The sequence below is a fragment of the Myxine glutinosa genome, chromosome 2, assembly GCF_964187855.1.
Source record: "Myxine glutinosa chromosome 2, kmMyxGlut1.1, whole genome shotgun sequence".
Classification (NCBI taxonomy): domain Eukaryota; kingdom Metazoa; phylum Chordata; class Myxini; order Myxiniformes; family Myxinidae; genus Myxine; species Myxine glutinosa.
In genome coordinates, this window is record NC_136262.1 from 7,970,842 (window position 1) to 7,985,949 (window position 15,108).

General features: G+C 47.6%; 2 protein-coding genes across 4 annotated transcripts in view; both read right to left on the reverse strand.

Moving 5' to 3' along the window:
- Window positions 1-15,108, reverse strand: part of SUB1 (SUB1 regulator of transcription) — a 991,845-nt gene that overhangs the window by 53,015 nt on the left and 923,722 nt on the right. The window lies entirely within an intron of this gene.
- LOC137422071 (protein FAM219A) overlaps window positions 1-15,108 on the reverse strand; it is a 50,289-nt gene that overhangs the window by 7,048 nt on the left and 28,133 nt on the right. For all 3 annotated transcript variants that reach the window (XR_013622622.1, XR_013622621.1, XM_068108794.2), the window contains exon 4: window positions 7,628-7,708. Coding sequence is in view for 1 of the 3 variants with exons in the window: in XM_068108794.2 (XP_067964895.2) it covers window positions 7,628-7,708 (81 nt within the window). In the remaining 2 variants the exon portion in view is untranslated. The remainder of the gene's footprint in view (window positions 1-7,627; window positions 7,709-15,108) is intronic.

The window sequence follows — 15,108 nt, forward strand, 5'->3', positions numbered from 1 at the left end:
CCCGCATTCGGTGCAGGGAAGGAGGTTTACCCGGGCCGAGATCCCACGCACCTTCTCGGCACGGAGCCATCCCATGGCTCGATCTCGACCTGCCGGAATGCCTCAACAAAAAGTGGTCGCCATGACGACCCTTCCTATCCAGCCGCCCGCTCCGCCTAGTGGAGCACGGACGCGGCCGTTCAAAGCGAGGCCCAGCACGCACCGAGGGCCCGATTCGGCTAAAAGTCGCTCTAACCGCTAACCCGTTTAACGTCGATGCTTCACCTGCATGCTTACACCCCGCAGCCCGTTCCTTGCTCACACATCCAGCCGTTCCCATGCTCCTCGTACCTTTCCTTACACACCCAGGTACACTCATTCCACTCACAGCCTTGGTCACACACCTGACCACCGAACACTTTGGCACACATTCGTTGGTCGCACACCTCACCAACACACCTCTTCGCGCCCCCTCCTCGGTCACCTCCTCTGTGACAATCACAGGTGTGCTCTCATTCGCACACCCAACCACGTGCCTCACTACCAATTTCAGCGTGCATTCCCACTCACGCTCTACCATTCCAGGTGTGCTTCCTTTCTCACCTGTCACAACCAACTCACGCTCCTTGTCACTCTCACTACTCTCACCACCACTCCTGACAGCGCACTCACCCTTACTCTTGACAGCGCACTCTTTCCTCATGCACCCGTCCGTTACACACCTCTCTCGCGCACACTCTCCCGTCACACCCTCTGTAACACTCACCACAGGCGTGCATTCTTCCTTGCCTTTGACAGCGCACTCTTTCCCCATGCACCTGTCCGTCACACACCTTTCTCACGCACACTCTTGCGCACACTCTCCCGTCACACCCTCTGTAACACTTACCACACCGCGCTTCCATGTGCTCCCTCGCACACGCGCTACGACCGACTCACTCTCGCCAGCACCCTCACTCCTTGGCACGCACTTTTTCCTCACACCCCAGAGTCGGACTTTCTCGCACACCTCCTTTTTCGCACACCAGACCCGTCGCACACTTCACCAACGGCCTCTCACGAACACCCGGGTCCATCTCGACCCCCAAGCTTCTTAAATCACCTGGCGCATCATACGCACGACCATATTGGTCACCACTTACACCGGGTCCTCTTCCTCTTCGCTTCTCCTCCATCACCTGCGAATCCCTCATCCGGTTAATGAGCACATCATCACGATCCAAACACAGACTTTGGACCAATTCTTTTATCTCCTCTTTTATCTCTTTCTTATCCCCTCTCCGTCGCTTCTTAATTTCGCTCACCCCTTCTTCCACTTCTTCTAATTTCTGCTTCACCTCTTTTATTCCCCGGTACGTCTCCTCAAGCTCGTCCTCCAAGGCTACCTTGACCGTTTCCATGTGCGTCCTCACCTGCCGGTCCTTCGTCTCCATTACCTCTATCACCTCGTCCAACCTCGTTGTCAGTCCCTCACGTACCATCTGACATTCCCTCTTCGTCGCTATCAAGTCATCTTTTAGTTCTTTCTGTGTCGCTTTTAACCCTCCTTATACCGCAGTGTTCCTTTGAACCTGCTCCGTTAGTCCTTTTTGTCCCTCCGTCAGCTGTTCCACCTCCTGCGTCAGGTCCTCGATGCCCCCTTGTAACTTTACAGTCCCCTTTCTCACCTCCTTCTCCATGTGCTCCTTACAGTGCCTCACCTCCTCGCGCACTCCTCCGACCTCCTCACTCACACCTCTTCTGATCTCTTCTCCCATCACTTGCATCTCCTGCCCAGATGCCACCCTCATCTGCTCCATTTCCTCCCTGTGAGCATCCAGTTTGGTTTCTACCCCCATTCTGACCCCCTCTATCTGCTCTGCTGCCCCATTTGGTTAACTTCCCTTTCCACTTGGTCCCTCATGTCCCTCAATTTGCCTTCCATCCTGTTTTCTAACCCCTCTAACCCATTTTTCACTCCCTCTATCTGATTCTCCTGGGCAGCCATTCTATTTTCTACCCCCATTAACCCATTTTTCACCTCTTTTATCCCGTTGTCTAACCCCTCAAATTTGTCGTCCAACTTCCCAAATTTCTTGTCTAATCCCTTAAAATTATTGTCTAACCCCTCACCGGTACCCCTCGCTTCGTCCCTCATTACCCCCATTTGGTTTCCCATTACCCCCAATTGCTCACTCTGAGCCCTCGCTTCATCCCTTATTACCCCTATTTGGCCCTCCAATCGCTCACCCAATCGCTTACTATCAGCCCTCATTTGCTCACTATTCTGGGCCATAAGGGCCTTCATTTGTATTAAAAACAAGTTCAAATCCACCGGTGGCGCTACTACGGTCGCGGGCGTGGGCGCCGTGGCCATGTGCGAGGCGCCATTTCGCGCGCCCGCCACCTCGTGCGTGACGACGCTATTTTGCGAATCTGCTACCCTCACTGCTTCGCTCCCCTCTTGTCCCTCATTTTGGTCCTGGATCGACCCTGCCTCACTCCCTACTACCGGAACCCAGCCGTCTTGGTCTGCCATAGCGCGACTTTCAAAATTCGGGTTTTTATTTTTTTTTGTAAAACACAATTAAATTTTGCCGTTATAATTTCGAGCGCGTGAAACGCGCTCCGGATCGAATCCCACTTCCCGACACCAAAATGTTACCCTAATGGTACAATTGGTGTTCCAAAATTTGGGCCTAACTGAATTTAGTCCCAGGTCCGAATCCAACTCCTCGACACCAAATGTTACAGACGCGGTTGTGGATGTTGGTTTACCGAGCGGTTTGGTATGACCGCGTCTGCACAGTTTACCCGATTATACTCGAACGTTGGCCGAGTCGCGCTACGCTAAATCAATTGAGGAAAGGACACAACGGCTGGGTTAAAATGACACGACACCAGGGGTACAGTTCTCAAGACCTCCGGAGGAGGTTATAATATTTCGGAACGTTAGATTACAAGGACGAGAGAGACAGCATAGGAAGGTAGGCACTTAAATACGGTCTTATAGTAGCCCCGACAGACGACAGATAAACAGGACAAAACTGACTCACACAGGGATTGATGGCAAGGAAGGGCAGGTAGTCGAGGCTCAAGGTGCACCTTGGCTCAGGGGCAGAATCGACCCGGTCCGGTCCAAAGATGCGGGGAGGTATCGTCGCGCTGGAGGTGGCGTCCTTTTCTCTCCGTAGTTCCGGCGCATCTGACCTCACATCCGGTAAGTCGCTGCGTATATCCAGCGGGGAGCGACACGCCCTCGGCTCGTTAGCTCCGCCCCAGATGGAATCGGCCCGTTGCTTCTTATTGGGTGCAGTGGGTTACCGGGCTCCGCCCTTGACGAGGGGCCGACAGTCAGCCCCTTCGTGGTAACCCCGTCGGCGCACATGGGCAATGGCGGCTAACCAAGCCGGTGTGAGGACGCACACTCCCCGCGCGCTGTTGTTGTAGTTGTTGTTGTTGTTTCATGAGGAAGATGGGAGGAGGTATGGGGAGGTCCTAAACTCACTACTGGTGCCATACAATCACATTCTGGTGCAACGAAGAGTCAGAATTAATGGAAACGAGTCCTTAACTGACATAGACTAAGAATAACTAGCAAGAGGTCCTATAGTTGTCTACGTGAGATGCGGTGAACCTGGGCACGACAGTTAATGGGGGAAAAAGGGGAAGGTCGGTTCTACAGAGTGTTGTTTACAGACAATGGGACTAGGGAATGGGGGATTGGGGATAGTTGGGGAGTATTGGGGAAATAGGGGAATATTTACAAGCGGATATGGAGGCCAAATCCCATATCCGCAACAGTACCAAGGTTAAAATGGGTTAAAAAGGCATACAAGTATGGATCCAATTGCATGTGCTGCTGGAGGTGTTGGTATTTATAAGTTCGTCCAACGGGAAATACAACACAGTCACAGGAAATTCTACATCGTAAAACCTCCACTCATTGCAAAATGGGTGTGGCCTTTTAACCCCGGATGACGTCACTGATGACGTAATCGGGTATTGGGATGCATCCAAGGGTAGGAATCATCAATAACAACATTTTGATACCAAATTTGTCAAAATGAATCGTTTTTAGTCTTTGATTATGGTATACAGCGGAATGACGTAATTAGTCTTTGATTGGGTTTGTGCAATTTTGCATGTTTTTTGGCGCAAAAACGGCCATGTTAAAAAATGGGTCAAAAACCGCTGTATACCATGGCTTAAGAAATAAGAGCATCCACATTTTCAAACTTATAATCAACTTGGGTGCCTATTGGCTTCCATTTGAACCCATTTTGGCTGAGAAATTCCCTTTGGTATGGTATGGGTGATGAATTTTCTGAGAAGGGGCGTGATTTAATGCCGGGGTCAAATTTCGTGACCTTTTGACCTGTTGACCTATTTACTGAATGCATTTGCATAAGCTATACATCGAATTGTAGGCCTCGCCAAGGCCAACATTTTAAGGAGTCATTTGTTATTCTACAATGATTGGTTGCGAAATTGCAGCCATTTCAATTTCCCCCTACCCCTAATTCACAACCCGCGGTTAGAAAAATGGGCGTGGTCAAAAAGTCCATGGGGGGAATCTTGAGACCCAAGTTTTTTCCTGTTAACATCATTTTTCCAACTCAGACCCAGGGTTACATGAAAATAGCAAAGAAACCTAATAGTGAGGGGGGGTGCATGACATGTGGACCCCCTCTAGCCCATGGCCTAAGATATATTTTGTTAAATCGGCCTCTGAGCTTGCATATTCACGACGCCAAAAGGCGGGAAAAAATAAACCCAGGACGACCGAGTGATCACCGATGAACGGACGCGGAAAAAGGTTAGTTTGGTTATAAACAGAAGGGAATGTTGGAGTTAAGCACGTGTAGCCCCTGCACTGTTCCATTCATAAGAACAACTCAACGGTACGTGGCATTCAGAACAAAACCCATTGAGCCTTCCTCAACCTACCACCAAACTCCAGAAGCTTCACTTTGCTGTGTTTGAGTACCCAAGAAGCAACTCCCTCATTGGTCGTTACATAGAACCAATAACAACTCAATGAAAGACCGTCATGTGATGTACGGACCGGAAAAGCTTTGCCCATGCTAGCAAGGGTCGTCAGCCAATGACTACATCTTCAAACTTGAACGACTATTCAATGTTGGTAAGTCAAATGTTTACAAGTCAAGTCAAGTCCCAAGTCAAGAATATGTGACTCGAGTCAGCAACTCTGGTGCTAGGTATCCTCTTCTCACACGTTTATGCTGTTATACCTTTCCCTTTTGACCAGACGATGGTGTTTTAGGAGTCGTGGACGGCAAGAGAACGAGGCCATTTGGTTGAGTTCAAAGCATGTTTATTCGTACAGAACCCAGCACACCCTGTCTAGCCCGTTTATCGGGTAGCGATATATATACACACTCAAACACGTCATGCCGGAGCGTTTGCCCGGGAAAGGCGAGACCGGGCGTCCTGGGCGAACCCTGGAAAGGCGAGTCTGGACGTGCCCGGGCGTCCTGGGCGAGCCCTGGAAAGGCGAGTCCGGACATGCCCGGTAAAGGCGAGACCGAGCGTCTCCGGGCGATCTCGGCACAGCGATCGCTCCGTGGTTGCGTCCCCGGCAGGTGCAAGGCGATTGTGTATACCCAGCGGTAACCGCTACAGTGTCATGGTTAGAACGTCTGCTCCAAGTTTGGGGAAGTCGGTGTTTCAAATCCCGGCCGAGTCATTCCAGACTTTAAAAATGGTACGTGCTGCTTCCTTGCTTGACCTTCAGCATTTAAAAGGATAGAGGACCGACAATCTCCATCAGTTGGCATTCACGGGGAGGACGAAATTCCTCCTGAGGAAATTCCCTGCTGAGTGCGGTGAAAATAGCAGCGCCGGAGTATCGGGAAGTGACGGCACTTCCCCCAAGCCCAGTGACCGTGATAAGTGCTTGCTTGTCGCGTCCATCCATGTGTGTGTGTGTGTGTGTGTATATATATATGTGTGTGTGTGTGCGCATGTGTGGGTGCGCGTGTGTGTCAGTGTCATGATGAGCCCTAGACCTTGGATTAAAAAAGAAACAAAAATAAATAAATTTTAAACAGGAAAAAAAAAATCATTCTGCCTGTTAATCCTTTCTTCGGTCATTCTTTTTTCCTTCTAAATACCACTTCCTTTCTTGTTTCTTACTTAAAGAACTCGTTTGCTTCTCGTATACAAATCTTTTAGAAGACATTTTGAATACCAAAGCGATGACATAGCATGGTTGTCCTCCAAAGCCGGCTACACATTGGGCATCCTCCATCATTCAAAGTCTTTACTTGATAAATCATAACTACTCAGCCTACAAGGCCTTTGTCCATAAGTTAACGGTGTACTGCTCACCCTCATGGGCTGGCAACCCAGCACCACACGTGTCTCTCCTTGATTACACAGAATCTAAAACTCTCAAAATTATTGGAATCTCCAGCAACGTAGAATCACAAGAACTGTTCCTTTCACGTCACAAGTAGGCTTATAATCACCTCTCCTCGGTTCTATTCCTCTGCTCTCTCAGCTCTCCGTCCCTCTCCCACAACTCAAGGATGTACGTGTACTTCCAGTAACCCCTCCTGGTCAAACTTCAAAGATCCAAGCTGACTGCACTCCTCAACTCATATATTCCTCATTTCTCCCACCTATAGAACCACCTTCCATAGGCCGTTCCATCTCACCCTCACCCCCAGAGCTTCAAGCAACACAATCTCATGTCATGTTTCACCCTTAGCCACGTCAATCATTCCTAACTGGCAGGTTGTAGTTTTTCTTCTTCTTCTTCTCTCTCTCTTCCTCTCACCTCATTCATCAATCCCCTTGCTTATTGTCTCCAAGAGTTGCCTTGCTGCCCTACTGTCTGACTCCACACCATCTGTCACCTTTGCTTTTCCATGAGGCTAAAAGTTACAGGAAAAATACTAGAGCTTCCAGGGAAGCAGAACTCAACTGAACTGACTGGACAACTTTAAAGTAGGTCAGCCTATGGCGGCCATTTTGTGACAGATCAGGTTGACATGCGATAGCAACCCACCTTGTGTCGTAAGAGTCTCACACACAAAGTTTGATCAAAACCCATAAATATTCGTGGACGGTAAAGTCGTAACGGAGCTGAAAACAATATGGCGGCCATTTTGTGACTGATCGGGTTGGAATGCAATAGCAACCTACCTTGTGTGGTAAGGGTTAAACATTCTAAGTTTGATCAAAATCTGTTAATATTTGTGGACGCTAGTGTTAACGTCGTTTTCATGACCAAAAACAAAATGGTCGCCTAAGTCCGCCATTTTTCAACGGATCGGGCTGAAATGCAATACCAACCTGGTCCTTGGGGTACGGATGCTGCATGTCAAGTTTGATCAGAATCGGTTGATATTTGTGGACGCTGGAGTGTTAACGTCGAAAAGTTAACGAACGACAGACGACAGACGACAGAGGGTTCAGTATGTGATCCGTCCAGTTGAGTTAAAAATCCACAGGGATGGCAGATAACCTGATTTACTAACATCTCCACAGGCATTCCTGCCCAGAGATACTTTTCACATTGGTTGGACCAAACCAGCAGTAAAGCACAAACACTTTCCAAGTTGGTACTGAAGGAAGAAGAAATGGAGGTGTGAGAGCATGTAAGATAGAATAATAGAAGAGTACATATTTATGCACACACCTGTCTGAGTCAATAGCCACGATGGGGAAATGATCCGGAGCCGAATCCACAGGAGTGTAACCCTTCCTGGGGACCACTAGCCTGTGCACACAGATAATTAAACAACACCAATAGCATTACTCACTTTGCTACCAAACAATATAAAACAGAAGTAAATCTTAGTCTACATCAAATAATATGATATACAGGGTAACTAGGAAAACACGGTACCGGCCTTACCTCTCAGAATGGTATCCGGACATCACTATGTACAATCATTGTCCAGACCTTGCGCAGCCGTGCTCCCAACATCATCGCTAGGGAGAGCAGCTGTGCCACTCATGCAGTGCCCCTTCTACCGGTTAGGGCAGGAATTTGGATTTTTTTTTGGCCATGGGGCCGACGAATATTCCCTTACTCTGCAAAAAGGACACCGTGTGGTCTTTAACACCCACCAACTAATGTCGACAGACGGGTCGTCCAGTTTAACGTCCATCTGAAGGACAGCACACATTGATGAATCACCGGGATGATGGCTTATAGCTGGATCGGGATTCAAACCCAGGCTAGAGAGCTTAGAGGTGAGTGTGCGTATCTCTAGGCCATCCTGTCAACCTCTAATAACTTTCCCCATACCAATGATGTCCTCTTAGTTTTTGCAGGTGCGCAAAGTGGACTTTATGTATTGTCAGCAGATGTAGATTTAGTTCAAATAGCCCAAATAGAACATTTAGTTCAAAATAAAAAAAAGAATTTAATAAACATGAAAAGATTTACAATTTTTTTGGACCACTAAAGAAAATTCGTTTTCAGTCAAAAACGACCTGAGATCAAAATCCTTCAACAAAACTCAAATCAATTCGGTGTTAGATGCTTTAGGACAACATCTGCCGAGGAAGGCCACAATCCATAGATCTGGGGTTCTTAACCTGGGGTATCCATACCCCTAGGGGGTATGGGGACCAAAATCTGGGGGTATGGGACTCGTAATAAATTATAATAAATTCAATGAAATATCAACTTTAAATATATAATAAATATATATTTAAATATAAATATATATATTTCAAAACAAATGATATTTGTATAATTGTATTTCAAACAAATATAAATTCAATTTTCTAATAAAATTCGAATAAATCAACTACACGCCCCGGAAGAGGGCAATGAATGTGTTGGTTCCCTTCACAACTACGTATCTCTGTGAAACAGGTTTCTCTGCATTATTGAACCTGAAATCAAAGTGGAGAAATCGACTTGTGTCCGATGATATGCGAGTGGCGTTGTCAGGAACTGTGCCGATTCCATATTCTGATTGCACGAAAACAGCAGCAACAATCTCACTAGATTAGTAAAACGGCTTGCATGAAACTTGCATGTTTTAGTTTAGTTTAGTTTGTTTTCTTGTTAACAAGCAAAGAAATAAATAGGGATAAAATCCTAATGATTTTCTTTCCTGTTCTGTTCCTAATTATCCATAGGTAAAACTAAGCTATTGAGATATTTTGAAGTCACACTAGAACCTAATGGGACTGGTAACCAGGCACCGATCCCCGAACTTGGCCCATTTTCTGGGTAATAAGTTACCAATTTCCATCCAAAAAAATAGGCAATTAAAGTAAAAACACCAATCAGAATGCACCACAGAGCACCTAGAAATCAAAAAAATTATAGGGGGCCATGCCCCCAGACCCCCCCAGCTATGCGCACCTTGGGTGCGCCTTGATCAGTCAACAGTCTGGCGAAGGGGGTATGGGGACATCGTGGGCAATCCGTTGGGGGTCTTGACAGGGAAAAAGGGAAAGAACCCCTGCCATAGATCTGAAAACAGCAATAACTGACAGAATCCATTCAATCACTGCAGCCCAATATGTCGGAATAATGAACATTTTTTCCCCGTCAAATCCAAGTGTGCCTGGAATTTAGAGGCCGACATCCAGAACATGTTCTGTAACCTCAATCAAATCAATGACATTAAAGATATCCATCTGAAGCTTTGCATAGTGATCACGTGGCATGTGAAGCAAATGTGTACCAAAGGATATTATGTCATCAAAAATAAACAAGGTCTATTAAATTGTATGGGTACCATTTTTTGTGGTCACCATGCATTATAAAATAAAAATCATGGAAAACAAAACATGAAAGCGTACAAAATGCAAACTAGTACAACGTACTTGGGATAATAATGAAATGCAAGCATATTGGTGTGGGGATCCTTCTAGGGGTAACTTTGCATAGTATAGCCAAAGTTATTTCCCATATTGCATGTATTAGAGTAAGCGTGAGGCAATTTAATTGTGACGTAAAATATGCGCCGTTTCATGTACAGGAAGATGCCCCCTTCCCCCGATGTGTGTGTCTAAAACTGCTACCCCCTGATACCCTATCTAATGTTCTTTTTTATTTTTATTTTGGATTTTGCATTCCATTCATAATCTGCCTTTTATGTTATTTTAAGCTTCTTTACAAGAAAACAGGTGCCGGGTTTAGGTGGGAAAGCCATCATCAACGCAAAGCATGCCAAAGAACTGGGTGAAAGGTCAATGAAGGCTCGACCCACCCGTAGACTGTGCTGCGAGCCAATAGCAGCCGAGTGGGCAGGGACTAAGGGTGTCACAGACGAATGTCAGGGCTGTGCTTGTTAAAGGGCACGTCGTAGACAGCACGGTGAGATGCCCACCAGTTTATGAGGAAACTGCACATGGGTCTCACTGAAATAAACCTTGTCTACTCTGCCTGACAGCCAGGCCCACTCTCCCCCTCGGCTGGATTCGGTATACAGCATGAGCTGGGACTGCCAGGCCATGTCTCCACTGGTCATTTTGACAATATTGTTATGTCTGGCAGGTAGTGATGTGTAGAGCAGATAGAGCTGAGTAGGTAACATGCTTCGAGGTGTTGCGGTAAGGAAAAGTACCTGTAATAAGTTCATGTGTAGGCGTTTTGTCGGTTAAGATGTATACTTGTGAATATACCAGGAGGTTCGAGTGATATGGTGATATGGCGTGAATGGTGTTGGTGTCCTGTTTTCTGAGGAGTTTGTAGACAGTGTGGTGAGTGTGACTAGAGTGAGTGATAGGTTGATGATGGTGAAAATGATGATTGGAAAGCTCTTGGTGAACGTCATCTCGGGATATGCTCCGCAGGTTGGTCGGAGCGATGAAGAGAAGGACAAGTTCTGGTGTGCGATAGAGAAGCTGATGGAAAACGTGAAAGATGAGGAAGTTGTTGTGGTAGGAGGAGACCTAAATGGACATGTGGGAAGGAGTATGGATGGTTTTGAGGGAGTTCATGGGGGTTACGGATATGGTGTGAGAAATGGAGAAGGTGAAAGGATTTTGGAGTTTGCTGATGGAGCTGATTTGTTGATTTGTAATACTCGGTTCCAGAAAAAGGATAATAAGCTTGTTACATACACGTCAAGTGGGTCGACGACAACCGTTGACTACCTGATGGTGCGTAGGCGAGATAGGGGGCACCTCCGGGACACAAAGGTGGTCACGGGGGAGGAGGCTGTTTCACAGCACCACTTGGTTGTCTGCGACATAAGGGTGAAAGGTGCAAGGAGAGCTCGGCGGGTGAAGTACCAACCGAGAATGAAGGTGTGGAGGTTGAAAGAGGTGACAGTAAGGGAGGCATTAAAAGAGAGGCTGAGTAGGGTAGAGGATGATGTGGTTGAGTTTGAAAGTGGTTGGATGTCAATGAAAGCTAGTCTGTTGGGAGCCGTTGGTGAGGTATGTGGATGGACAAAAGGACCACCGAGGCACTCGGAAACATGGTGGTGGGATGATGAAGTTGGAAAGAGGATTGACGAGAAGAGGAAGAAGTTCAAGGAGTGGCAGAAGGCGAAGGGTACGGGAGCAGAAACAGCAGAGCATGAAAGTTATAAGGCAGCCAAGAAGGCTGCAAAGAAAGAGGTAGCAAAGGCGCAGGAAGCATGTAGGAAAATGTGGTCAGAGAACGCTTGGATTCGGAAGAGGGTCAGAGAGCAGTATTCAGGATTGCAAAGCAGATAGCGAAAGAGAGGTGTGATGTGATGGGGGTGAGTTGCTTGAAGGATGAAGTAGGACAAATCGTTGTGGACCCAGATGGAATTAAAGGAAGATGGAAAAGATATATGGAAATGCTGTTGAATACAGAGAATGAATGGGATGGCAACATAGAGAGTAACCCAGTTTTAGGACCGGCAGAGAAGATAACTGAGAAGGAAGTTGAGGAAGCGATAAAAGCAATGAAGAGTAGAAAAGCGGGAGGGCCGAAGGGAGTTGTGGGAGATATGTTGAAGGCAGCAGGAAGTTGGGGTGTGAAGAGAATGACAGAGATCTGTAATCTGGTGGTGAAAGAAGGCCGCATTCCAGTGGATTGGGAACTGTGTACCCTCGTCCCTCTATACAAGGGGAAAGGTGACCCTCTAGAGTGTGGCTCGTACCGAGCGATAAAGTTATTGGAGCATGGAATGAAGGTATTGGAAAGGGTGTTGGAGAGGAGGATAAGGAAGAAAGTGAAGATCGACGAAATGCAGTTTGGATTTATGCCAGGAAGAGGAACGACAGACGCGCTTTTTATTGTGAGGCAGTTGCAGGAGAAGTACATGGAGAAGAGGAAGAAGTTGTTTCTTGGGTTTGTTGATCTGGAGAAAGCATTCGATAGGGTTCCACATGAAGTAGTGACATGGGCATTGAGGAAGTTAGGAGTGGAGGAATGGTTGATCAGAGTAGTGATGGCAATGTACAAAAGAGCGCGCACAGCTGTAAGGACGAAGGACGGGAACAGTGGTGAGTTTGAGGTGAAGGTGGGAGTGCATCAGGGGTCGGTACTAAGTCCACTACTATTTGTAGCTGTGATGGAGGTGCTGGCTCAGAACGTAAAGGAGGGTTTACCGTGGGAGTTGTTGTATGCAGATGATCTGGTGTTGATTGCGGAAAGTATGGATGGACTGAAGGAAAAGATGAACAAGTGGAAGGAATGTATGGAGACAAAAGGTCTGAAGGTGAATATCGAAAAGACGAAGGCGATGGCAAGTGGTAAAGCATGTGGTGAGGTGGAAAGAACTGGGAAGTGGCCCTGTGCTGTGTGCAGGAAGGGTGTCGGAGTGAGCTCCATTCAATGTACAATGTGCGCTGAGTGGGTTCATCAAAAATGTAGTGGTCTGAGAGGGTCATTAACCAGTGTGGCAGCTACATTCAAATGTAAGGTGTGCACAGAGGGAGCTGCAGATGGAGGAAATGTTGAGTTGGATCTTGGAGACGGCGTGAAGCTGGAAGGTGTGAAAACATTTTGCTACCTCGGAGACATGCTGAATGGAGAAGGTGGATCAGACTCGGCAACGGTTGCTCGAGTGAGATGTGCATGGAAGACGTTTCGGGAACTCAGTGGCGTGCTGATGAGGAGGGGAGTGTCGTTGAAGCTGAAGGGAAAGGTGTATGCTGCATGTGTGAGAAGTGTTATGATTTATGGGAGCGAGGCATGGGTAATGAACGTAGAGCAGCAACGAAGGTTGGAAAGGGTGGAAATGCAAATGGTTCGATGGATGTGTGGAGTATCGTTGAGAGAGAGGAAGACAAATGATGAATTGCGAAAAATGATGGGAATAGAGCCTGTGATTGATGTTGTGAAGAGGAACAGGTTGAGATGGTTTGGTCATGTGTTGAGGAAGGATGAAAGTGACTGGTTGAGAAGAGTGATGGAAATGAATGTAGAAGGAAGTAGAGGACGGGGAAGACCGAGAAAGACTTGGCCAAAGATGGTGGAAGAAGAAATGCGGGCAAGGGGGTTAACAAGGAGAGATGCAGAAGATTGTCATGGGGACCGCAAGACTAACCCCCGCTCTAGCAGGGAAAATGGCCTTTAAAATGCATGTTGTTGTTGTTGTTGTTGTTGTTGTTGTTGTTCGAGTGATAAGTAGTGTAGGGATTAAGGAGTAGCGCCCGTGTGTGTCCTCACCTGGTTAGCCAAACCTTTGTCCCTTTTGGCACTGCAGACCAACATAGACATTCCGACAGATCCTTAGTGCAACACTAAATAACGCCCTTCCCTGACATGACTTAGGATGAAACCAGGCCAGGACACCGCCGAATGGCCGCCGCCATTTACACCTCCGAGAGGCCTATCCACCTCGAATAGCACGCGCTATGACACCAGGAGCAAGGAGCAGGAGTGAGAGTGACGCAGTGGGCGTCCACCTGGGCGAGCCAGCGAGTCGGTGGAGACTGATTGGTTGGCAGTGCGCCAGGGCTGATGTCACAAAGAAGGTCATATTAACGAGCGCCGAACGCCATTTCAAGTAGTTGCGAGTTGGATCCCGAGTTGAGAGGGCAGTTGGATCCCGAGTTGAGGGAAGGGCAGTTCGTTTGAGAGATTGGAGTTTGTTTGAGACGCAGTTGGTTTGAGACGCAGTTGGTTTAAGAAGCGAGTTGGAAGGACGAGAGCAGTTACATTCCTAGAGTCGAGTTGAGAGAGGCCTGGCCCTGGTTGAGTTGGCTTGAGAGTTGGCTTGAGTCCGAGCCCGAGTGGAGTTCGCTTGCTTCGTGCAGCCCTGCGTTGGACCTTTGGTGCACGGACCTTGTGGAGATCGACCTCGTGTGGAGCCTCTGGCCTGCGTCGGACGTGTGGCGTTTGGGGCGAGGCCATGTGGCGCTTGGAGCGAGGGACCACGTGGTGTGCGATCGGGGCTTGTGGAACTTGGGGCGAGGCCTCGTGGGTACATCGGGGCCGAACGGAGCGGTGTTGGACGGCAGCCAAGACAAGATGACAAAGACGAGATAAGGCTGCATCCGCGAATACAATTTACATAACGGACGTGTTATTTTGGTATTCATATCCCCTCGTCTTGTATTTGATATCTGGTGTGCGGGATCCCGATTAGGATATTTTATTACCGGCGCGTGCTTTTTCCTGTCCTTGCCTTTTTCCTTTAATAAACCCTTCTATTATTTTCTGTACATACTTGAACGCAGTTTCCGGGTGATTACTTTAATAGATAAGGCTGCAGGGCTCTCGCAGCTCCCCTCCATCCCACGCGCTTGGGGTAGCTTTTGCTTTTGGAATCCGCCATTGAGTTTTCGCCTCGGGGGCTAAGGCCTTCGCGATCGGCATCCGTGACCGCCTGATATTAATTAAAGGAGGTTGCGTGACAATATGTATCCCACCAGTGTCTCAGGAACGATTCCTATCAATGAAATAGATTTATCCTCAGATTTAAAATTCTCTTTACTGACCACATCTCACGACGCCAAATATTAAGGGTGATAGCGCACAAAAGCCTGTCATCAGGGTTGACTCAGCCTGTCATCCTTCGGAGGTCGGCTAATTGAGTACCAGTTCACTGGTAATTCCCTGTTTGTCGTAAAAGGCGACAAACAGGGTTGGCGGCAGGAAGGGCATCCGGCCGTAAAACATTGCTTCAAAAAGGGGACCAAAAAAAAAAAACAACAACCACGGTGCCCGAAAAAGGCCAACCCCCGCTTTGCGGGGAAAAATGGCCTCTAAAGGTGTTTTTT